The 25623-nt window shown below is 34.3% G+C and overlaps 1 protein-coding gene across 1 annotated transcript; it reads right to left on the reverse strand.

The window, feature by feature from the left end:
• Positions 1-22826: 22826 nt before the first annotated feature.
• Positions 22827-24982, reverse strand: LOC133778900 (thaumatin-like protein 1b). The gene is made up of 3 exons (XM_062218915.1): positions 24913-24982; positions 24082-24787; positions 22827-23148 (listed from the first exon to the last, which is right to left on the reverse strand). The coding sequence occupies exons 1-3, from the start codon at positions 24980-24982 to the stop codon at positions 22827-22829; spliced, it is 1098 nt and encodes a 365-aa protein (XP_062074899.1).
• Positions 24983-25623: the final 641 nt, after the last annotated feature.

Below are 25623 nucleotides of genomic sequence, written 5' to 3' on the forward strand. Positions count from 1 at the left end.
CTAGCAAAACATAAGGACCGATCGAGTATTCAAGCAAAACACAGGGACCAAATTTGTATTTTCACTTATTTATATAAGACTTTTTTGTCAATACATTTAAAACTATTTATAAAATTTAAATGAGAAATTATTTTTAATCTATCAATAAATTAAGTAATAATTTTTCATTATAAAAAATTAATTTAAAGTACCTAAAATATTAGTATTATTTTGTTATGTATGTGAATAAATATCTTTTTATTTTTCTTAAATTTTAAGTATATTTTAAAAAATACAAACAAAATAGTAAAAATATAACACTTATTCTATTTATTCACCCATTAAATCAAACAAAATAATTTTGATTCTAATGTTCATTCCAATAACAAACAAAATATCATAATATCATTCTCATTATCATTCTTATCTCATTCTATTACTATTCTCATTACCATTTTAATTTTATTCCACCAAATCAAACGCCACATTAATCTAATTTAGTGGATGTGATTCATTTCCACAAAGTGCAACATATCTAATACTAATTTTTAATTTTATAGACGACAATTTTTTTATATGGAAATTTGTTCCACAACTAATTATTTTAAATTAATAAAATTTTCATACCCAACTCCAAACTAATTATTTTAGTTTTATTTATTTATTTTCATTAATTGATTTCAATTTTCATAATAATCTATTTATTTAGGGTTTTTTCCTAAATAATAGTTGTATGTAGATAATTACATAACATATTTGTTGGGGTTTTATGCCTTAATTAAAACCCAAATTCTTTGTAATCTCATTTTATTATCAATAAAAGAATATAAATCATTTTTTGACTTGGTCAATCACTTTGCTCACATGTTTTATTTTCATGATTATTTGTTTAATATAAACTTCTATTAAATCTTGAGCATATAACTAATCTTATTTATAGTGACGTAATCATAGTGGAATATAAATATGATTATATGTTCAAAATAAGTTAGTCTTAAGATTAGTCAGTACACCAGAATTACACTGACTTGCCAATCTACGATATGATCTACTTACACATTACAGTGTTATGTTCTTTCCAGAACATTAACAAAGTGGATAAGATCAGATGTATTTGTTACATCAGACATGACCGATATTGGCAGTTGATAAGATAAGTAAACATACCGTTATTATCTATTCTAGTCATATCATATAGTTGACCATAGGTCAATTCAATCTCAATTCTGAGTGGTTAGTATTCTAACTGATTGTATTATTTGAGTTCTTTGACTTGTTCGTTATCAGCTTACCCTACGGACTAGCCCATACTTACATCTTGAGAACTCAGTTGTATAATTGAGTGAGAGTGTTAATCATAGATATAAACATCCATAGCTTCCGATGAAGAAGTGAAACGATTGTTTTCTTTTAGTTTGGTTCAAGGTGTTAAATGATAGAGATCTCATTTCAATAATTAAATTAGTTTACTGAAATATTATTTACAAGGAATTAAGTGTTTTAAGGATAAAATACAATGAGGGGTAAAATTGTATTTTAGTCCTATCTCATTGTAGACCGTCTATAGATGATTGAGTGAAAATTATGGTTGTAACAATATGTATTTGTTATAGAACGTTCTATGAATTCAAGAGTGCAATTCCGAGTCTATAGTGGAGTCACGAGGAATTAATAAGTTAGTAAATTTATTGGTTAGATTTATGATAACTTATTAGAGCTTGATTTCATAGACCCATGATCCCCATTGTACCTTGGATAAAATCATCTAGATAGTCTCAATTAATTGATTTAATTATCAACTAGAATTAGCAAAGTTGACCAGGTCAATTTTGGATAGTTTCACAGAGTTGTGTAATTTTGAGAAGAAATGAGAAATTATGGTAGATTTATTAATTAAGATAAATTGGTATCTAAATTAATAAATAAGTTTAAATCAATGTTCAAATTATAAATAATTAATTTGATAAAGGATTTAAATAATTATTTAATTAATTAAATCAATAGAAAATAATACAGGCCTTGATTTTAAGTTCAACGGGCTTATAATCAAATGAGAAATTTCACGCGCCTAAAGACCATAATAACTTCGACCTAGGGCTTTAAAATGATTATTATTTTATTGATTTTTTAATTAAATTAAATGACCTAATTGAGTCTATAAAAGGAGTGCTTAGAGAGAAGTCATCAGTTAAGATTTTTGAGATGACAGATAAGTATAAGAAGTCACAAGTTAGATTTTCTGATAGTTTTAGATTCTCTCTAAACACAAGTCATTTTCTAAGCCTCTTTGTTATTTTCTCTTATTCTTTCTATATCTATCTCATGTGTTGAGAATTTCCCACACTAGTCTAGGTGATTCTAAGGATACATTAGAAGACTGTGAAGAAAATAGAAGATCGGTTCAGTTTCTTGATAATACTCTACGACAGAGTTGATACAAGAGTTAGAGAAACTGAAGGAAGGACTCTTTAATTCCGTTGCGTATACTGTAAGTATTTTATTCATTGTTTATCTTTGAATTCAATTTTAGAAACATGTTTTAGGCTATTTCGTATTAATTTGTTTAATATTAGATATACATGAAAATAAATAAAGATCCTGTATAAGTTTTCCCAACAATATTCACCTTATGTTTTTTTTCTTCAAAAATATTAAATTAAATTAAGATTAATGTTCATAATTACAGATAGGAGGATGGATCTCTTCCATCCAAGAAAATTTATCGTCTAGCCTAAGGGCATGCTTAAGAAATCCATGAGCTGCAACATTAAAGTTACAACTAACATGAGAAAGAGATACCCCTGGAAATTTAGACAATATAACTTTTATATCCAAAAAAATGATTCCTAACTCATTGTGATGCACAATAGTACTATCCAAAGCTTGAAACAAAGATAATGAATTAGTGAAGAGAGCTTTAACAAGTAGACTAATTTTTCGAACCCATGTTAGTCCCACCAATAGAGCTAGTGCTTCTGCTTGAAATGCCGATAAAAGACTTGAATCACAAAAGTCAACACATATAAGAATCTTTTCAATTTACCAATTATGTAAGAAGTTATTTGTTTTGAAAGTCTCTAACCAAAGGGACCAAATGGGTGTCCTTTTGGTTATGTGCTAAGGTATTTTTATATACCTTGGTAGCGGTTTAGTGAGAGCTGCTTTAATATTCTTATTTGCTAAGAAAATGAGAACTCCAAAGCTAACCATATTTTCAAAATTATTAATACCAGACATGATCATACATATATACATATATTAAATTAACACATACAGGGATTGAAGGATTACCTCTCGTAGCCTATCAAGTGTCCTTGAGTCTTTTAGTAAAAATCAACGATCTTCCTATCCTTATGAAAGCTCACACATTAGCCTTCCAAGTCATTCATCTAACACACAAGGACGTGTGTGGGCACGTAAGATTCACAGGTTGATTAAAGGCTTTCTAGATGTACTCATCACATGAGATCCAGAGAGGTTTGAGAAGAGAGAGGGCTATGGAGACTTCTAGAATTTCAGGTATATAAAATTCTATTGTTTTTTTTCTTTGAGAGAGTTTGATAACCTAGAAACAACTGACTTGCAAAAAAATCGCTTATTTTCAGGTTTATAAAGATATTTAAAACTATTTTAATATTCTTTATTTAATTAAATTAAAATTGATAAGTTATAACCAATTAATTATTTAAATTTAAATCATATTTAAAAAAAAATAATTCAATAATTAAATAAACAAATTAATTAGAAATTCAAAATTCAAATCCTAGGGATGTGGCAAAGTGTGGCACCACTTATATGATATCCATGATTTTCTCATTTGTTTGTTTGTTTAATTAATTTTTTTTCTCGCAATGAACATATATATTCATTGAAAAAATTATAAAGTCATACAATCTAAAAGATTAAAAAGCTTGAAGAAAAGAAGAGAAATCTTCTAGCCATAGAAATTCGCCGTCCACCCTAAGAGCATGCACTATCAATCCATGTGCAACTTTATTAGTTGTACAATGTACATGCATTACAGACACTCCTCGAAAATTGGACAACAATATCCTCTAACAAAGAACCTAAGTCATTGCAATAAGATGATCTGTTCAAAAAAGCAGTCACAGCTGCTAAACAATCCGATTCAACAAAACTCAAAGGAAGACCTAACATTAGGTTCCAATCCATTGCTACCATTAACACTACACATTCTGCCTGAGTCACTGTAAAACAACCTACAAAAAAAAAAAAAATAATACATAGAGCATAACATTAGAAAAAAAAAACTAAAGCCTAACTATTACTCAAAAATACAACAAAATGACGTGATGTAAACCCTTCCAGGTTGGAGAGAATTATATTAAAAAAAACAATACTACCTAAGGGTGATTTGGAGAGACAAGCTAGGACTTCTCCATATGAATTTTGAATAATCGCTCAAATACCTATAGTATTAGAACCAACATCTACTGATGCATCGACATTTAGTTTATTGTGACCTACTAAAGGAGAAATCCAATAATCAATAGATTGACAAAATGTATGTGCCGTATGAATCTTTGAATTCCCAACCTGATTATACTCGTCAAATAATGATCTAATTCTTGAAACCATAATCATTGAAGATTGGGCGGCTTGACCGTGAGTAATATTATTCCTCTCCCCCCAAACATACAAAGCAGAAAGAAGAAATAATTCAAATTTAGATTGTTGAAACACCTCGGAGGCCTTTAAAATGACTTGCTAAAAAGAGATATTAACATGAGTTGTATGGATAAGATCAAATTCTAGTAATTTCCACAATTTCCGAAACGCAAAACACCAAAAAAATGCATGGCTATTAGTATCTTGATAATAACCATAGATAGGACAATTTGCAGTTTGAATCACCTTACGTTTATAAAGGCCAACATAGGTAGGTAGAATTTCATGAAATCCTCTCAAGAAAAAATATAAAATCTTCTTTGGTAAGTGTGATTGCCAAAATTTCTTCCACCAAATTGAAAAGACTGCTTTAGAGAGAGAATGGGAGGAAGAAGCTAAGTTTGTAGCCACCTTGTATCCACTTTTTACTGAATACTAATCATCATTTGTAAAATGCCACAACGAACTATCAGATTTTGCAAACTTACTCAGAGGAATGGAGAGAATACATTCTTGATCAGCAACATTAAAAATCTCTTTGACAAGGGACATATTCCATTAAACTCTGTCCTCTAGTATAAGATGTTTAGCCCGTATATTCAATTTTGACACATCTTTAGAGGAGGGCGAAAAGGATGGAGGATGAAGCATCCAATATCTTTAAACAAAAGTATATTTTCACCCGTCCCTACTCGGTAGCATAAACCTTGTGAAAGAAGAGTGCGTCCCCAAACAATACTACGCCAAACATAACTAAGAGTACGTCCAACTGTATGCATATGTAGTAAAAAGAGAGACATTATAGAAAAATTAAACTAATAAGTTGGAAACATAGAAAGTTAATAATTAAATGTTTACCTATAAGTAAAATAAAATTTAATATCATATATGAATATATTTGCCTCTTCCATAAACCCATATAAACCTATAAGTAAAAGAATATTTAATATCATATACAAATATATTTGCCTCTTCCATAAACCCATTTACCGACTATAAGAAAAGAAGAGCTACCAAACTATGAAGATTAGGTAGAGAAGCAAGTGAAGAAATCAAAATAAATGAGAGAATACTTAAATAGATATGTAGATTGGGTATTGAAAATAGTAATATAATTATGACAAACAGGTTTGGAATAAGTTGGAAACACATAAACTTGATCAATAAATGGTTACCTAGTTAAACAATATTTAATATCATATATAAATATAATCACCTCTACAGATTATAAGTAAAGGAGAAATATAAAACTGTGACAATTGGGTAGAAAAGTAAGTTAGGCACTGTAAAATGCATGAAAGGCTACTTAAATAGATAAACAAATTGAATATTGAAAAGAGTAGTATAATTGTAACAAGCCTGTAATAATTCTTTTATAATCTATGATTATTCAAAACTTATTTAAAAGGAAACAAAATTGAAGTCGCTGTTTAGGAATACTCAAATTCAATTTAAATGACATCAACAAGTAACACATTAGAATAATAAAATAGTAAAATAGTTAAAATCATAGAGAAAATAGTATAATACCTGAAGTCGTTGAAAAATTATCATGGCAAAAAAATTTCGCTTGAAATATTAATGAAGAGAGTGAATTGGGGCAAGAAAGAATACGCCATGCTTGTGCAGCTAGCAACACTTGATTATGATGTACAAAGGAGCGAAAGCCTAATCATCCTTGATATTTTGGAAAACATAATTTTTGCCATTCCAACCAATGAAGTTTTTGTGTCTGAATAAAACAACTCCACCAATAGCGAGCATCATTGATTCCAAATTATCGCAAAAACTAATTGGAAGTTGGAAACATGATATTACATAAGTAGGCATTGCTTGAATAAAGAAGAATTTCTCATCCTCTAAAAGAAAATAATTTAGAATTCTATGAGTTAAGCTTTGTTCAAACTTTTTCTTTAATACTGGCGAAGAGTTGCTGTTTATTCCGTCCACTTAACATAGGAAGTGCCAAATATTTTTCTATGGTTAGAGTTAATAGCATATGGAAAGTAGATACATAGAGTGTTTGTAGCACTTCTGGTGTGTTTGGTCAGAAAAATATATATATATATATATATGCTTGATTTATCAAAATTAATAAGCTGATGAAAACATGGAAGGGAACAAAGTAAATTTAAATGATAATTAGTTGAAGTAACTAGCGAACAAATAAACAAACAAACTAAAAGATATAATCAAGGTACTCTGAATATCTAACAAAAAATGCAAAACATACACCACACCAGGGAAATTATAGGCAGACATGATGTCCATTAAAAATCATGAAATATAAGATAAAACAATTATTAAGAAAGTGGTCGCATCAACTACTTGTCCATAAAATATATTATAACAAACTAGTACATATAGATTGAAAGCGGAACTGTTTTATATTTTTTAAGAGAAATTGCAGCTTCTAACATTACGTCAATCCTATTAAAAGAAAATAAATCAATAGAAGGACTATTATGGACAAGTATAATTAATGAAATAGTTAGTCATAAGGGTAATAATAAAAACAAATGAATGTAAACATAGGAAAAGGTAATAAGGAAAAAAGAAAATTTATAAGTACATACAATATTATAATATATATAAATATAACATATTATATACAGTAGAGGTCAAAAATTAAAAATAAAACTTACCCGTAAAACATTAAAAAATTAAAAATTAATAGGAAAATAGACACATACAATAAGATATTAATACAATATTCTTATTGAAGAAGTAGTCCATAAAAGGACTATTATGTAGTAGAATAAGTAATTAAGAATTAAATATAAAGTTAACAATAAAAAAAAATGATAATTTAAAAACAAGGAAGAAAGAAAAGGAATTTACCTAGTACATACCATACAAGATCACAACATACATTGATAAATATTTTACATATATAGTATGCGAAGTTAGCTAATTAAGAATAAATACACGTACAACAAGATTATGATGATTAGAATAAAAGTAATACGTAGTGAGTAAGAATGATTGTAGCAAAAAACTATGGTAAACTAGAATAGATACCTGTACCGAGGCTTGAGAATATAATTTGACAATACTGACCAAAGTTATACATGATTTTTCATAACCCCGACAAAAAAGTAAACTATCATCTACGAAGAAGAGGAGTAATAGAAGGAGTTTCCCATGCTGCTTTATACCCTATAAGATCTCCATTACTTTCGGCTTGAGTAAGAAGGGAGGAAAACCATTATGCACATAATAGAAACAGATATGGTGAAAGTGGATCACCTTGATGCAATCCTCTCAAATATAGCACTTTTCCTTTAACCTCGCCATCAATATTAAATGAATAGTGAACCGAATGAATACAATTCATCAAAAATTCACCCAAGGGGTTGCAAAACCAAGCTTTAGCATAGCCATTTCTAAGAAAGACCATTCAACTCGATCATACGTATGCCTTACTCATATCCAATTTCATAATTGAATAACATTTCTTTCCCTGTTTAAGTGCATGTAAGGAATGCAGTAGTTCATATGCATGTTATATTAAAATTAATCTAGATACACAACAATCCTAATGTGGAATAAACAAATTGTTATATATAAATTTAGAGGATCAGATATGTCTACCTTCAGCCATTGTAATTGATAATCTCAATCTAGCTTTAGATCTACAAAAGAAAAGAAACATAAATTAGAACGAGTACACAGACTTCGAAGCTCTCACTAACTCTTTAGATGGAGTTATTGAAAGTCAGAATGAGCAGTAAGCTTGGAGATCGGTACTTTATATTTCCAAACGACGTATGGGCACTATGAGTTCTTGGTCATGTCATTGGGTTTGAACAATGCCCCAGCAACCTTTATGGACTTAATCAACAGAGTGTTCAAAGATTTCTTGGATCAGTTCGTCATTGTCTTCATCGACGACATCTTAGTGTACTCCAGTTCAGAGGTAGAGCACGCACAACATCTTCGACATGTTTTACAGAGGTTAAGTGAACATCGGTTATATGCCAAGTTTAAGAAGTGTGAGTTTCGGTTGCCAGAAGTGACCTTTCTTGGACAAATAGTTGGCACAGAGGGGATTTAGGTGGATCCATCCAAGGTGGAGGTAGTGAGAGATTGGCTGAGGCCAAGGAATGCCTTGGAGGTTCAAAGTTTCCTCGGGTTAGCATGTTATTACAAGCGGTTTGTAGAAGGATTCTCAAAGATTGCTACACCGATGACAGAGTTGACATGGAAGAATCAGTAGTTCGTCTGGTCAGAGAAGTGTGAGAACAATTTCCAAGAATTAAAGCGACGACTTATTACTGCACCTGTGTTGAGTCTTCCTTTGGGGGAAGGAAAGTTTGTGGTATATTATGATGCGTCAAGGTTAGGTTTGGGCTGTGTGTTGATGTAGAATGAGAAAGTTATAGCTTATGCGTCACGGCAGTTTAAGGAGTATGAGCAGCGGTATCCTACCCATTATCTGGAACTGGCGGCAGTTGTATTCATACTGAAGGTGTGACGACATTATCTATATGGGGAGAAGTGCAAAATATACACTGATCACAAGAGTTTGAAGTATTTCTTCACTCAGAAGGATCTGAACATGAGACAGAGGCGTTGGTTGGAGTTGGTAAAGGATTATGACTGTGACATTCTTTATCACCCAAGGAAAGCCAATGTAGTGGCGGATGCATTGAGCCAGAGAGGCTCGGGGCAGTTATTTAGTTCTGTTCAGATTTCCAGGGAGTTGGTTGATGAGATGACCAGGGCAAGGATAGAACTGGTGGTGGGATGATTGGCCAATGTTACTCTGCAGTCGACCCTACTAGAGCGAATTAAGGAGGGTCAATTGGTGGATGCGCAGTTACAGGAGATTAGAGAGAATGCCTTAGCAGGGGCAGCTAAAGACTATTCTATTTCTTAGGTTGGTATGCTACGGTATCAGGGGCGGATTTTTGTTCCTGCTGATGTAGGGATTAGACGAGAGATACTAGATGAGTCTCATACTACGCTGTACTCGCTTCATCCGGGTACCACGAAGATGTATCAGGATCTACAGACATTATATTGGTGGCCTGGGATGAAAAAGGATGTACTGGAGTACGTAGCCAGGTGTTTGACTTGTCAGCAGGTGAAAGCTGAGCATCAGCGACCAGTAGGGTTGCTTCAGCCTTTGGGTATTCCTAAGTGGAAATGGGAGGAGGTTACAATGGACTTTGTGGGAGGTCTACCCAGGACAGTGGGACTTTATGACTCGGTGTGGGTGATAGTGGACAGATACACCAAGTCAACTCATTTTCTACCAGTGAAGTCGCCTTATACAGTGGAACAATATGCGAAATTGTATATGAGGGAGATCGTTCGTCTTCGTGGGGTTCCTAAGTCTATTGTGTCTGATCGGGATCCTATCTTTACCTCCATGTTCTGGGGTGCTTTGCAGAAAGCCATGGGGACTCAGTTGAAGTTTAGCACAACCTTTCATCCTCAAACTGATGGACAGTCTGAGAGGACAATTCAGGTGTTGGAGGATATGCTTAGGGTGTGTGTGATCGACTTCGAGGGATCTTGGAGTAAGTATCTCCCACTAATTGAGTTTTCATACAACAACAATTACCAATCAACGATTGGAGTGGCTCCCTATGAGATGTTATATGGGAGAAAATGTAGATCACCCATTCACTAGGATGGGATGGGTGAGAGGAATTATATGGGGCCAGACATGGTTTAGAAAACAAATGAAGCTATTGAGAAGATCCGAGATAGGATGCTCGCCTCACAGAGCAGACAGAAAAGCTACGCTGACCCTAATCGTAGAGACGTGGAGTTTCGGGTTGGAGACCATGTGTTTCTGCGAGTTTCACCACTGCGTGGGGTAAGGAGGTTTGGGAAGAAGGGCAAGCTGAGCCCTCGATTCGTTGGACCTTTTGAGATTCTAGAAAGGAATGGACATGTGGCTTAAAGGTTGGCTTTGCCACCGTCATTGTCGGGAGTTCATGATGTATTCCATGTTTCTATGTTGCGAAAGTACGTCTCAGATACGATACATGTGCTGAAATACGAGGACTTGGAATTGCAGACAGATTTATCCTATGAGGAACGACTAGTTCAGATTTTAGATCAGAAGGAAAAAGTTTTTCGGAATAAGACAATTCTGCTAGTTAAAGTGTTGTGGAGGAATAGTAGGGTCGAGGAGGCGACCTAGGAGCTTGAGTCAGCGATGCGGGATTAATATCCCGAGTTATTCAGGTAAATTTCGAGGACGAAATTCTCAGTAGGAGGGGATAGTTGTAACGACCCAAAAATCACTAATAAGGCTTAAGGGCTTTGATTAGTATGCCGGGAGGACATAATTGGTTTATGTGTAAATTAAATGATTTAAAGCATGATTCCATGATAAGCATGCTTATATGATTATATGGATATATGAAATGCATGTTTAAGAGTATTAGTATGCATGTAGGCCCTGTTTAGCTTAAAGGGGTATATTTGTAATTTTAGCCGGTTGAGGGCATAAATGTGATTATATGTTATAATTGTGAAGACCACATTATTATGTGGATATATTTGCAACATGCGGCTTGAGGCGATCCTAGGGAGCCAGTTTGCGGGAAAGTCACAACGGGACCCAATACTTGACTCGGGGCGATTCAAGAGGTATTCTGGGTATTAGACAGTTATTTGGGTTATCGGGTTATGGAAGTAAATAATTGTAGATATATTTGAGGTTAGGAAGCTTAGGAGGGAATATTGGGGAAATTTTTTCCCTTGGGGACGTTTTTGGTACCCCGAGATTTGGGATTAACTTAAGTAAGACAAAAGCAACAAGGAAATAGCTAGAAACACCTAAACCGACCCTTTTCTCTCCTCTCAGCTCACTCAACTCTCTTTCTCAAGGAAACCATTGAAACCAAGGGAGATTTAGATGGAAACTCAGGGATTTGAGCTGGAATCTTGGGGGATTTCTCAGTAGCAATTTGGAGGTTCAGAGAGGAATTTAGGTAAGCATTTAATTGTGGTTTTGCAGACTAAATTTTGTAGTTTTGGCTGGGTTCTAAGTGTTTTTGGGTTCTTGATATTGCAGATTGGTTTAAGGCTAAGGATTTGGGAATTAGCACAACAGCTACTTGGTGGACTTGTTCTTCAGTGAAGGTAAGCTTTTAATTATAGTTAAGCATTTGAATTCTGGGAATTTATGTTTGTTCTAAGAGGTTTATAAGCTTTTGGGTTTCAAAGATTGAAGTGTAGTTTTGATGAGTTTCTAAGTTAGGTTTTTGTTGGGTTTTACTGCTGGGAATATGTTAGAGTGTTTGTGGAAGTTAATTCGTGTCATTGGGATGGATTGAGTGAGGTTTGATTATTAAAAATGGTGAGTTTTCTGAGTTCGAAGGGGTCAGGCCGCGGCTCAGTTCTTGGTGTGCCGCGGCCCTCTGGAGCAAATGGGAGCTGAGGATGAAGGGCGAGCCGCGACATGGGGAGTGTTGGGCCGCGACCCGTGTCTGTTATTTTGTGAGGCTGGGCCTCTGGATAGGGGCAGGGTGCGACATAGAGAGCTTAGAGCCGCGACTCTTAAGGGCATTTTTGGCCTTAAGGAGGTGTTAGGCGCGGGAACCTAACCTAGGGTGCTCGAGATTGATTCCACTACCGTGTTTGGTGGAATTCGATATTCCAGAGGCTAGAACTTGGTCCGGAAACCTTTATACAATTATTATTAATGGAACCCCTTATCTTGGTTGTGACTAGGTGTAAGCTAGGGCTCAAGAAATAGATCGTGCTCAAGGGTCATCTCTCATAATCAAAACACTTGGAATTAAAGGTAAGAAAACCGCACCCGGTTGTGAGTTTATGATGGGACTAAGGGCTCCCTATTCTTGTATGCATTATGTAAGGTGGTATTATTCCATGGAAATGTAAAACAAACAACCTACGAGTGCCAGAGTTTATAATGGCGCAAAGGGCGCAGCTCAGCCACTAGTAGTTGAGGACAACTTAATATTCACTGAGCTCGGTTTAAGTGGACCAGAGTCGGTGGTGTAAACAGAGGGTGCGACCAAAGGCGTCGACCCTGGTTATTGTATGATTTGGTTGTTGTTGTTAAATGACGAATACAATATGCTGAATATCTGAGTAATAGTTTGTGGATTTGCTGATTATGTTTACTGATTTTGTGAATGCCATGGTCTGCTGAATATATGATCATGCTTAAAGAATTATTTGGTTATTGTCATTGTTTATGCTATGATATTATGGTTTTCTTGGTGGGCCTTGGCTCACGGGTGCTACGTGGTGCAGGTAAAGGCAAGGGTAAGCTTGATCAGCCCTGATTTTGAGAGCTTTAGAGGCCGAATGTACATGATTAGCTGCTCGGCCGCCACGGTTGAGGGAGGGACGGGAACAGGAGAACCTTAATTGTCTATTTTTCCTTTAGAGTGGCCAATTGATGTATATACTCTAGAAAATTTTGTAAAATGTCCTTCAAACGTTATTTCTTTTGGGATCCCATGTATAAAACGTTTATTTATATGAGATGTATCTTTTATGACCAAAACCATTTTAACCCCAGTTCACTAATGGTCTTAGCGACACATTTTCAACTAACTGACTTGATTAGCAAGTCTTATACTTTTATAAACACACAGTGTAACGGTCTTGGCTACCCAGGGCATCACAAAGTCTGTCAAGTGATTATTAGTTGTACTCAAAATAAGTCCCATCTGAGATGTTGAGTACTTGTGAGTTACCGAATTGAGGGTTAAAACCGAGAGGATTTTTAATAGAATTTAGTCATGTGAAGACAAGTATTTTCGGTAACAAAATACTGTAAGAGTTCTACCTATATGAACCTAGGGGTGGTGCCACCTCTCATGAGAATTGAGAGTATTCTCAAGAACGTCCATGAATGGAAAGTGCACATGGCCATTAACGGTGCAAAGTGAGACATAGATGTCTCAAGTGAACATGGCAAATGTGTGTGTGTTATCACCGATTTGTTATTATGGAAAGATGGTTCAATGCCTAATGCAACCAAATTTTCAACAAATTTTGTGATAATTACACTATAGTAAAGTTCAAGTTGAAAAACACTTTATTTTATGCACCAATGCAATGACTCCTATAAGAGAGAGTTATTATATTTTCAAGTGGGGGATATGTTATATTTTAAAATATAATGTTGATTGATTAAATTAGTGTTACAATAGATAATTATTTAATCTAGTGAGGGAATGTTATATTATTTTATAATATAATGTTTTAGATTAAATAAATGTGACAAAGAGTGTCACATATTGTAACATATAATAGAGAGTTGCAATATTTAGATATATGTGAATATCCAAATATGTAAAATATTTGGTGTTACAAATTCAGTTACAAATTTGTAACTTCTAAATTTTGCCCATTGTTGTGTAGATTTTTTGTTACACAATATTGAGATGAATTTCTTAAAGCCATATGTGAAATGGCTGTTAAAGATATGATTTAAACCCCAATAATGTGTTTTGGAGGTTACAAAATCATTTGGGAGTGGATTGGAATTGTTTAAAAAACAACACATTTTCATGTGCTGAAATTGGTCAGTGGCCGCGACCAGGAATGTTGGTGGCCGCAGCCTGGGGAACAGAGACCAGTGGCCGCAGCCACTGATACTCCAAGCCGCGGCCACAGGTGTTGACTAACCAATTTTTTTTTCAGTTTTTCCAACCTTTTTGAATGGCTCCAAAAACACAAATTACTCCCAAATCTCAATTTTTATTCCATAAATATCCAATTAATCATTGGTAATAGCCATAGGGGTTGGTGGAATTTGAAATTCAATGTGTGTCTCTAAACTCTATAAATAGGAGCCTATTGCTCACTTGCAAGATACAACTTTTCTATCCATTAGAGCACTTGGCTGGAAAACACCTAGAGACTTTATTATTCGTGAAAGCAATTTCCAAAATCTGTGTGAGATCTCTTAGTGCTTGAGTTAGGGGAAATAAACTTTTGGACAAATGTTTCAAACCTTGTTCAAGTTGGTGATTCCCAACATTCTTCACTTTGGTAGTGTGAGTAAGAGTTGTTTGTCATTTGATTCTTGTTCCTCTCTTTTATTATATTGCTTTTCATCTTCATATTCCTCTTGTCTCATTTACTTGTATTTCTTGTTTAAGAGTTGTAATCTCTCATTTCTTTTGTTACAAATATTTTACTTTATTTGTATCATTTTTCTTAGAGTTGTATTTTCCCTTATTCTAAATTCTTTTCTTATTTATTTGTATTTTTAGTCATAGAGTTGTAACATTATTTAATCAATATTATTTATTTGTATTATTTAGTCTAGAGTTGTAATATTTCTTACCAATTTCCATTGATACAACATATATTTTCTTAACATGTATATCTACTAAAATCATCTTTTTAAGTAAGAAAATACATTCCACCTCTAGTTAAAACACCATTTAATTCACAAAGATCACTATTGATTAAATATAGTAAATTAGATGATCTTTCTACACTAGGAAATAATTTCTTAATCATTTTTGTTGTAACACATGTTTCACATTTTCCATAGTTTTTAATATTGCATGCAATCATACCACATTTTACTACTCTTTTCGTGGTTAAGAAACCTATATGAGATAGTATAAAATGCCACAAAAATAAAAAATCATACTCAACAATATAGGTGGAATTAGCATCTATATTGATAACATTGAAAGTTACATCATTAGTACACAACTTAACCATACCCTCACAAGAGTACCATTTTCCCAAAAATACATTGACTTTGGTAAGAATAAGTTTACCGGACTCAAAAATGGCCTTAACGCCGGGCTTGCCATGCAAATCACTACTTACAAAGTTTATACTCATTTCGCGAACTGATAACTCTATAAAATAGAGTTATTTTACCACTTTTTTATGTACTAATTGTTGCTTAATTCTTGAGTTTTTAATTGATTTATTAAGTTTCAAAGTAATATTGAATTTATTGGGTTTATTTTAATTTTATATATTTTTGTGTGTTTTTATAGTTATTTTATTGTAAAATGATGTAGTTAATTATTTGAATTATTGTAGTTGAATTTGAGGTAAGAAAATATTGTATTATTGAATTTAAATGTTAAATATAAATTAAGTTATAATTAATATTTTTAAAGAATTAAATTGATTTATTTTATAGTTGAAAATATTTTATTATGATTTATTTTATGTTTATTTTGTAGGGGTTTTATTGTATTTTTGTGTTTGGAAAAAATGATAAAAAGCTGAAAAATAGGTGGAAAATGGCATTTTTTAAACACTTTCAGCCAACCAGGCCAAACTCTTCCAGGCCCACGCTGATGCCACCTGCCAGCAAGAAGCTCCTCTCGGCCCAGCCCGCCTCCTCAGCTCCCAGGCCCACGCAACAGCTCCCTTCAGCTGCCCAGCCAACCCATTCATCTCCTTTGGGCCCGAAGACACCCAAGCTCCTGCCATCAACGCAGCACTCAGCAACCAACACCAACAGCCTCCAGTGCCTGTCCTCTTCTCCCAAGCCCAAGCCTCCAAGTGGCCCAGCCGAAGCACCTTTTCCCCACACTCCCAACCGAAGCCTTCAACAACCACCCAATTCGCTAGCTTCACCTCACTGCAAAACAGCCACCACAGCTGCCATTTCCCCTTGAGCCCAACAAAATGCATTTTGTCCCCTTGTCCATTTGTCCAAAAATACCACATTTTTTACCCAAACTTTTCTACACATTTTACCCCAAAACATCATCATTACACCCTATAATTTACCCATATTTGCCATATTATCATTAATTTATTTAATTTAAATTGATTATTTTAAACACATTTTTTTGGCTATAAATAAGGGAATTGGGTGTCAGTTTTAGAGGAGGGAGGTTACACTACACACTTACCACATTTCAAAACATCTCTATTCTCTTCATCTTCTTCTTCTTCTTCTTTTTGGTTATTTTCTATGTATTTTTAGAGGTAAAATTTGGGGGTTTTCCTCCAAATTTTCCTAAGTTATGTTTGTTATTTTTTTGTTTGTATTTTCTATTCTACTTATGAGTTTATAATCTTTTTAAGATTATTAAGGTGATGATGAAACAATATGTAACTAGAAAATATTTATTTTGTATGTTGATTTCCCATTTTGTGCAACAAAGTTTATGGATTTTTCTTGTTCAAATATCTTCTTTCATCTTAAATATCATATATTTTGGATTGTTAGCACATATTTACACTTTGTTCTTCATTAGTGCAAAAAACATAATATTCTTTGTGTAAGATGTGTCATTAAATTGTACACATCCAATACTTAGAACAAAAATATTATGTTTTGCCTTATACATAATGTTCATTGATATATTTGTTATTTCATTAGATTGATTCACATTAAATACTTTGAAATTATAATTTTAAAAGTGAAGATAAATCCTATATTTTTATAAAAACTTGTGCTTAAATAGAATATCTAATTTGAATAAGTGATGATTTGATTAATTTTTACTATTGCTAAAACTTGAAAATCAATGTACTTATAAATATTATTGAACTTATATTTTGTGGATTCTATTATCTTAATAATCTTTCTTTTACCATATTGTTTGCAATTATTAATTTAGTTATATATATTGTCTTTAGTATCTTTATTATTATCTTTTATTTTATTTTTATTGTTACAAATTCTCATCAATCTTTGGAGCTAGGTTAGTATTTATTAATTTTGGTTTAAAGTAGTTTTCTTTTTTATTTTAGACAACTTCTTTGGGTTCGATCTCGTGCTTACACGAACACTATATTCCATATACGATTCGTGCGCTTGCGAGTATAAATTTTTAAAACATACCTGTTTTGGGTCCATCAGGAACATAAAACATATTCACTAATGCGAATTTCTTGCCGGAGGTGAAAAAGACTTCAATGGTACCTTTGCCAAGTACCTTGGATTTGCCCTCATTGTCCATTTGAATCTCATTGTTGCCCTTTGACTCTTCAAAGGTCTTCAACAATGATTTATCATAGGTGACATAGACGGTGGCACACGTGTTATACCACCATCCCTTCACCTTGCCTTGGACCGCATTCACCTCACTAAGGGTAACAAATATATTCTTCTCTTGAGTTGCATTAACCTTAGGTCCTTGTTGGTCTTTTCTTTGCCTACACTCTCTAGCACAGTGACAATTTTTCCCACACACAAAGCAAGGGCCTTTCTCGCCCTTAAACTTGTTTGGGTTGGTTTTTGGACCCAAGGGTCTCTCATTACCCTTCTTGCCTTTCCCTTTGTTTTTGGAATATTTTGGTTGTGACACAGCATTTGCTTTGGAAGTCTAAACATTAGACCCCTCAACAAGTTTGTCTCTACTTATCAATTCCTCCTCGATTCAAATATGCTTTTGGATTTCCTCCAAAGAATATTCCACATTTTTATGAAGGATTATTTTCCTATAGCTCCTCCAAGTTGGTGGTAATTTTGCCACTATAGCACCAACTTGAAAGGCCTCGGGAAGCTCAATCTTTAACACTTTCAATTTGTTAACAATTATTTGTAGCTCATTAATTTAAGGAAGAATAGGTTTACTACCAAAAAATTTGAAATCAATATATTGAGAAATCAAAAACTTTTTGGTACCTTCCTCTTCCACCTTGAACTTTGTCTCAAGTGCATCCCGAATCTCCTTTGTCGACTTGGTCTTGGTGTAGAGGTCATAGAGCCTATCGGATAGGGCTTTGAGGATATGACCCCTACAAAAGAGATTGTTGTAACGACCCAAATTTCAGCCTTGATTAGGGGGCGAGGATGGAAAATTTTGGAATCTATGTGATTATATGATATTTATGTGTATCATTATTTGATTATGTGAGTCATATTGTAATATGATTTGATATGCGTGTTTAGGTGTATTAAATATGCATGTGGGCCCATTTCTGTTTAATTGGGTTATTTTCATAATTTGGCCCATTTTGGGTTTATTTGGCATATATGTGGTATGTGTGTGGTATTTCATTATTATTTGGTTATGCTTGGGTTACTCAGCACAAGACGATCCTAGGAGGCAAGCCAGTGGGAAAGTCACAACGGGATCCATACTTGACTCAGAGTGGGTCAAGGGGTATTTTGGGCATTTAACACATTACCGGGATATTGGGTAATGGGAATAAATATTTGATAATAAATTGGGAGTTAATAAGATCACAGAGAAATTTTGGGAATTTTGACTATTTTACCCCGTGGGCATTTTTGGGACCCCGAGCATTAGGATTTGCTTAAGGTTACTTAAGCTTGAAGTAAACTGCCAGAAATAAAAAGAGCGTTCAAGAAGATCTCTCTCTCTCTCTCTCTCCCTCTCTCTCTCTCTCTCTCTCTCTCTCTCTCTCTCTCTCTCTCTCTCGTGTTCCCTTTTTGCCACCGATCGTATTTTCGAAGGAAACTCGAGTTTAGGACTCGGATCCAATCAAGGATCGAGGCATAGCAATTCTAGGGAAGATTAGAAGCTTATTAGCCAGTGGATTTAGTTGGAAAACAACTCAATCGGAGGTAATCCAAATTTTAAGCTTTCAAGTTTTTAAGCTTTGATTGGATTTTACGTTTTGGTGAGTTTTTTGAAGGATTGAGACTTGGGTTTTCATGGTTTTGGAGATTAGGATGTTTGAGAACTTTTATTTTGGGATTTGGATATGTTTGGATAGGTGTTTGGAAGGTTTTAAATGGGAGAATATGCAGATTGTGGCTGGGTTCGTGGTCGGGCCGCGGCCCTGTTTTTGGGCACCGCGGCCTAGGCTTGACGAAGAAGGTGAAGTTGGTTAATGGGAAGTTAGGGCCGCGACGCAAGGTGGCACGCCGCAGCGCTAGTACAGGCAGAGAAGGGTTCGCGACCTCTGTTTGGGGGCGGGCCGCGGCTCAAAGCTGGGGGAGGGCCGCGACGCTTAAGGGCAGTTTTACCCAGATTTGGTTTTTAGTCGTGGTAACTTAACTCTAAGGGCTCGGAATCGATCCTACTACCCAGTTGGGTAGGATTCGACGTCCCGGAGGCTAGGACTTGGTTCGAAAGTATTTATTTACTCATTTTTATGAGGTTTTATATAATGATTGTGACTAGGTTATCGCTAGGGGCTTGGAAACAGGATCATGCTTAAGGATTATTTATTGGTAACTTGTACTTGGACCAAAGGTAAGAAAACTGCACCCAGTATGTGATGCATAAGATACATGTGATTAGGGCATGGCATGAATATTGAATATGGAATTGATCAGAGCTTGATTCCTGTAAATGTGCATGATCATAATTATGCTAGTGATTGTTGATTAAGCATGCTAAATGCCATATATTTGGATATTTGACATATGATATATGCCTGGTTGCATTGCTTACTTGTGAGTGGTACTGACTCATTAGTCAGAAACGACACTGGTTGTATGGAATTGACCTATGAGTCAAGAGCAGCATAAGCGTATTGAACGCAGAGCCGAAATGATTAGATCTAATCAACATAAGCATTAAATGCTTGACCGACCCCAAGTTTGATGAAAACTAAAAGTGCTTGTCTAGTCTAAAGGCTAGTTACTTAGAGCCAGGGCCAAAAGGCTCAGGTGACTGTAACGTCACGTGGCTTAGGGTGCAGAGCCCAGGTGTGTGACTCATTAGTCACTTATCTGATTAGGGTGCGGAGCTCAAGTGCGTGATTCATTAGTCACTTATCTGATTAAGGTGCGGAGATTAAGTGCCTGACTCATTAGTCACTTATTTTATTAGGGTGCGGAGCCCAAGTGCGTGACTCATTAGTCACTTATCTGATTAGGGTGCAAAGCCCAAGTGTGTGACTCATTAGTCACATATTCAAAGATTGACTCAATAGTCATCTATACAGGGCGCAGAGCTCTGTAATCATTTATTTGGATTTGCTTGCATTCATGAATAGAGCTATTATTGCTAGGCATGCCTATTATGATTCAGTGACATGCTATTATCTATTCATGAGCATATTGAGTTTTCTTGCCGAGCCTCGGCTCACGGGTGCTAAGTGGTGTAGGTAAAGGCAAATGAAATCTGCACCATCCTTAAGTTGGAGAGCTTAGGTGACGATTTGTACATATGCGGCTGCTCGACCACCACGGCCGAGTGTTTAAAAAGGAACTAGGGTTAAACCCTATTTTGGCCGCTTAGGTCGGCTTGTTGTAAATCTTTTTTTTGTAATTAATATTTAAAAATATATTTTGGAATCCCAATGTATACAGTAAATGTTTTAGTGAAACGTTGTATCTTTAACCAAAAATTTTAACCCTAAACCATTAATCACATTTAGTTACACAATTATGGTCAAATGACTCAGTTAGTGAGTTTAACACTGTTTAAAATACACAACGTAACAGTCTCTGGGTAGTAGGGCGTTACAATTTTCCTCCTCCCCCTTCCTTCTTTTCTCCACCACCTCGGCAGTGTCCTTGTCAGATGGTGTTGGGAGAGGTTCAAGTATGGACTCTAGAATGTAGGCGTTCTTGAGAGTGGTCAATAGAAACCTCACATTGGCTTGCAACCTAGTGAAATTAAATCCATCAAATTAACCTTACTAGCAGGTCTTGGTTCATGATTTTGATAGTCTCACCTTCCATTGAAACAAACAAATGACTAAACTTTTGAATGTTAGAAAAATAATATGTTGCCTCAATGGATAATATGTGAACTATTACATCTCTAGTCAAAATAGTATAAATAAAGCAAATATTGATTAAATAAGAATACACCTCTATGACAAAAAAATACAAATAAAATAAGAGAAGAGGCAGAAGAAGAGAATAGAGAAATACAACTCTAAACAAAAGATACAAATAAAGTAATAATGTTGAAACAAAATAAATAAATGATTACAACTCTAAACAAAAATACAAGTAAATAGAAAGAAGAATCAGATGAAAAACAATTGTAAAAAAAGAAATAACAAGAACAAGAAAGGAAGAACACTCTCACTCACACCACCAAAGTGAAGAACATTGGGGATCACATAACTTGAACAAGGTTTACAATCTTTGCCCAAAAGCTTATTTCCCCATATCTCATGCAGTGAGGGATTGCTCACAAAATTGGAAATATCTCTCTAGAATCAAGCCTCTAGGTGTTTTCTAGCCAAGTGCTCTAGTGGATAGAAAATATTGTGTCTTACAAGTGAGTAATAGGCTCCTATTTATAGAGTTTTGAGACACCCTTTGGAATTCAAATTCCACCAACCCCCATGGTTGTTACCAATGATTAATTGGATGCTTATGGAATTAAAAAAATGAGATTTGAGAGTTATTTGAGTTGTTAGAGCGGTTCAAGAAAATTGGCAGCCAGCTCTCTCCTGGTCGTGGCCGTGGCTCTCTATCAGCCAGGCCGCGGCCACCAATGCCCCTGGCCGTGGCTGCTGGCCTTTTTCAGGACACAACTTTTGTGCATTTTTTCCAAACGGTTTCAACCAACTCCCAATTGATTTTGTAACCCCCAAACACGTTATTGGAGTTAAAACCAAGTCTCCAATAGCCATTTCACTTATAACTTTGAGAAATTCAAATCAAAATTTTGTAACAACAAATCTACACAATAATGAACAATATTTGGGAATTACAAGTTTGTAACTGAAATTGTAACTCTCAAATAGGTTACATATTTGAATACTATACACTATCCAAATGTTACAACTCTCATTTGTATGTTACAACATGTGACACCCTTTGTCACATTTATTTAATCTAATCATTATATTATAAAATAATATAACATTAATCTCAAGCCTTGTTGTAATATTCCAACAAATACCAATTCTTTTTGATACAATATTAATGGAGCTGGCAATTAATGGAATCAATAATAACCTAACTATTATATTGATCAAATTATGGTTCTGATTAGTTTAAACGACCATTGGCTACAACGTGGGATGCATTATGTAGCTTGCGTATAAATTATAAAAGAGGTTCGTCTAGGTCGAATGAATATTGATATTGATCTCGTCAACTATAAGCATAATGCAGGTAATGAGTTTTTTTTTTTTTTTTTTCAAACGAAATTTGGTGTAGAAGAATATTACAGGATTAAAAAATTGATCTCTGCAATAAGAAATCGTTCAAAAATCAAAATTGCATATATGTATGATAAATTCACCCATAATTAACAACCCCAAGGGACTTCTAAAGCTAAACTCATAATTAATACACAGACCAAGTCTTGAAAATGCAACTTATTTTAAAGTAAAAATAATGCGTTGACTTGAAGACGTTGTACCAACTATCATTCGTTTATAATGGCTTAATAAGTTGAGATAGGTGGTGCAGCTTGTTCAATGTTCCAACCCGGAACATTAGACATGTTCATCCTCATGCTGCAACCAAAACCAATATAAGTATCATGAGTAGTAGTCGACGACGTTGTTGATTGATTAATATCGGTTTCCGTTTCGCTTCGACGCCGGATTACAAACACGCAAGCGCATCCCAACACCACCACTACTCCCATGGAACTGCCAAGAGATGCGACGATGAATATCAGATTTTGGTTTGGCTTCTTCCTCGTCTCATCATCACTACTCGGCCTGCTCCTCTTATAGTACTCCTCTCTCTCGTAAGTATTACTGCAAGATCCAAGTTCATTATCAATATATATTTATAAATATATATATATATATATAACCTGTGTTTGAAAAAAAAAAAAAAAGACATAATATGCTTGCTTTGGTTGTGTTTTGGTAACGTTTTTGTTTTTTGATTTTACAAACACAAAAATATAAATATTTTTTTAATTTTTGTTCTTTGATTTTAAAAAATAAAATTACTTTTGGTAACTATTTTTGTGAGAAGAAGTTGGGAGAGGGAAAGTAATGATAAAGAAAATAATGAGATAAAGCGAGGTGAGGGGAATTGAGGAAAGCAAAAATAATGAATGAGAAGGTGGGGCAATAAAAACTGATGAGAAAGAAAAATAATAAGAGAGGATGTTCGAGACATTTCTCATGAAAACATCAAATAGTGAAAATCATGTTCAAACTATAATTACAAAATTTGTTTAATTAAATTTTGAAAGTAACTTATTTTTGTTTTCAAAATTTTGATTATTATATTTAAAAAAAATAAAAATAAAAAGTAAAAAAAATTCAAACATGTTTATTGAAAATACTTTCACTTTTCTAATTAAAAAGCTACAAAAAACTATTTAATTAATGTTACCGAACACACCTTTGCGAAAAAAAAAATCCCTTTTCCCGTTTATGCAAAATTGGAGTATTGACGGATTTTAATCATTAGGTAATTTATGCTAACTTGTAAATAAATATCTTGTACATACACACATAAAAATAAATAAGTCTATATAAATTCACCATTTACTACATAAAAAAAAATTTCTTAAAATAAATTTATTCTATATATATATATATATAAATAAAGTGAATTTTACAATTCCTGTAAAAAAAACTTACTATACTTTCGTTATAATATTGATATATAGATATAGAAATAATCTACTACGTGTCTCTGCGATCTTATAATATGTATGTAGATCGAGTTACCTGTTTGTTGGGAAGCCTGAAGCACAAAATGTAACGTCGTACATATAATCCACAGCTGCAGATAGGCAGGCGAAAGTAGTACTAGTACTGTGGCCATTAGAAGAAGAATAAGCTAAGGGACAAGTGGTTTTAAAGAAGTTGAAATAACCAGTTAATCCTGAACAGTCGTGCGGATCTTGGCAATCCACCATGTTACAACCCACACGCACATCCTCATGCATAACACGAAGCTCTTCGGGACAACCTTTGTTTAGATCCGCAGTACATCCAGTGGCTCTACAATCTCTTCCTGTTCCACCTCTCGGAACCACCGTCATCGGAAGGTTATATCCTGTCGTAAGGCTCACAAAATAGGTCGTGTATAGTTGCCCATCGACGGCAGCCGCTGTTGCGAAGACTGCCAAAGTAGTGGTTAGTGGCGTGGCAGCAGTGGTTGTTCCGCTAGGGCATGCCAAGGTGGAGGAGCCGCAGTCTCCGGTTACACAAAAGAAATGGCCGTCTAGTGAGTTGGTGCAAAGGGTTCTACCCCATACGATTCCTGACCACCCGGGCGGAAGGGCTACCGTCTTCGCTTCGCCCGGCCTTAGTGAGAATCCTGTATTTGCATCACTGGAAAGCACCGGTGAATCGGGATTTGATGATATTACCGGCCATATATCGTAGGCACACGAGCTTTTGATTCTCAAGTACGATGGAGTCAAACAAGCTGTAGCCATCCAACAATATATTCATTATTGCAAATTATTATCCGATCTTGATATTGAAAACGGATTTGATAAATAACTACTACGTGAAAAATTCAAATTACAAAGTTAAATTAGTTGAATATACCTGAGATAGAGAATAACTGGAGAGAGCAAATGCAGAATATGACAAAGCCAACTCCATTTCCAGTAGTCATTTCCTCGCTAAATACTTTATAATATCAGTTGTGCTTTTTGTTCTGTAAGAAAGTGAGAGAGAAATAGGGCTATATATATCGAAAGGAATAGAATGAAAAGGGTGCTATTCCATTTGGACAAGGGTTATTTATAGAGAAGAAGTGTTATATAATGACAAGTTTGCTATTATATATTCCATTCCTCGTGGGAAAATATCACCGTGGCGACACCATGATAATCTGCCACGTACGTACCAAAAATTTTATTGATATTTTATCAAACTGTGGGACCCATATCCTATTTCTCGCCCATCAATTATTTTTCTATTTCTTTTTCTTTATTTTTTTTCTCAGTTGTATTATAATAACTTTTATGCCACCAAAAAAAAGTTACTTGTATTCTTTCTGTTTTGAAGTTTTTTTAACCTTATATGCATTTGCAGAATATAACCAAGATAAACATAGAAAACGAAAAAAATAGGTTAAAAAAATAAAATATTCTGCAGATGCATATAAGGTAGAAAAAAAATACAAAACGAAAAAATTATTAAATATACATCTAAGGAAAAAAAAAACGAAGAAAATGAATATATTAAATTAATGACACTTAAAAACTTAGTTTTGACTGTTGACATGATAATGATTTAAGTATTTAACTTCTT

The sequence above is a fragment of the Humulus lupulus genome, chromosome 1, assembly GCF_963169125.1.
Source record: "Humulus lupulus chromosome 1, drHumLupu1.1, whole genome shotgun sequence".
In the NCBI taxonomy this organism is placed as follows: Eukaryota; Viridiplantae; Streptophyta; class Magnoliopsida; order Rosales; family Cannabaceae; genus Humulus; species Humulus lupulus.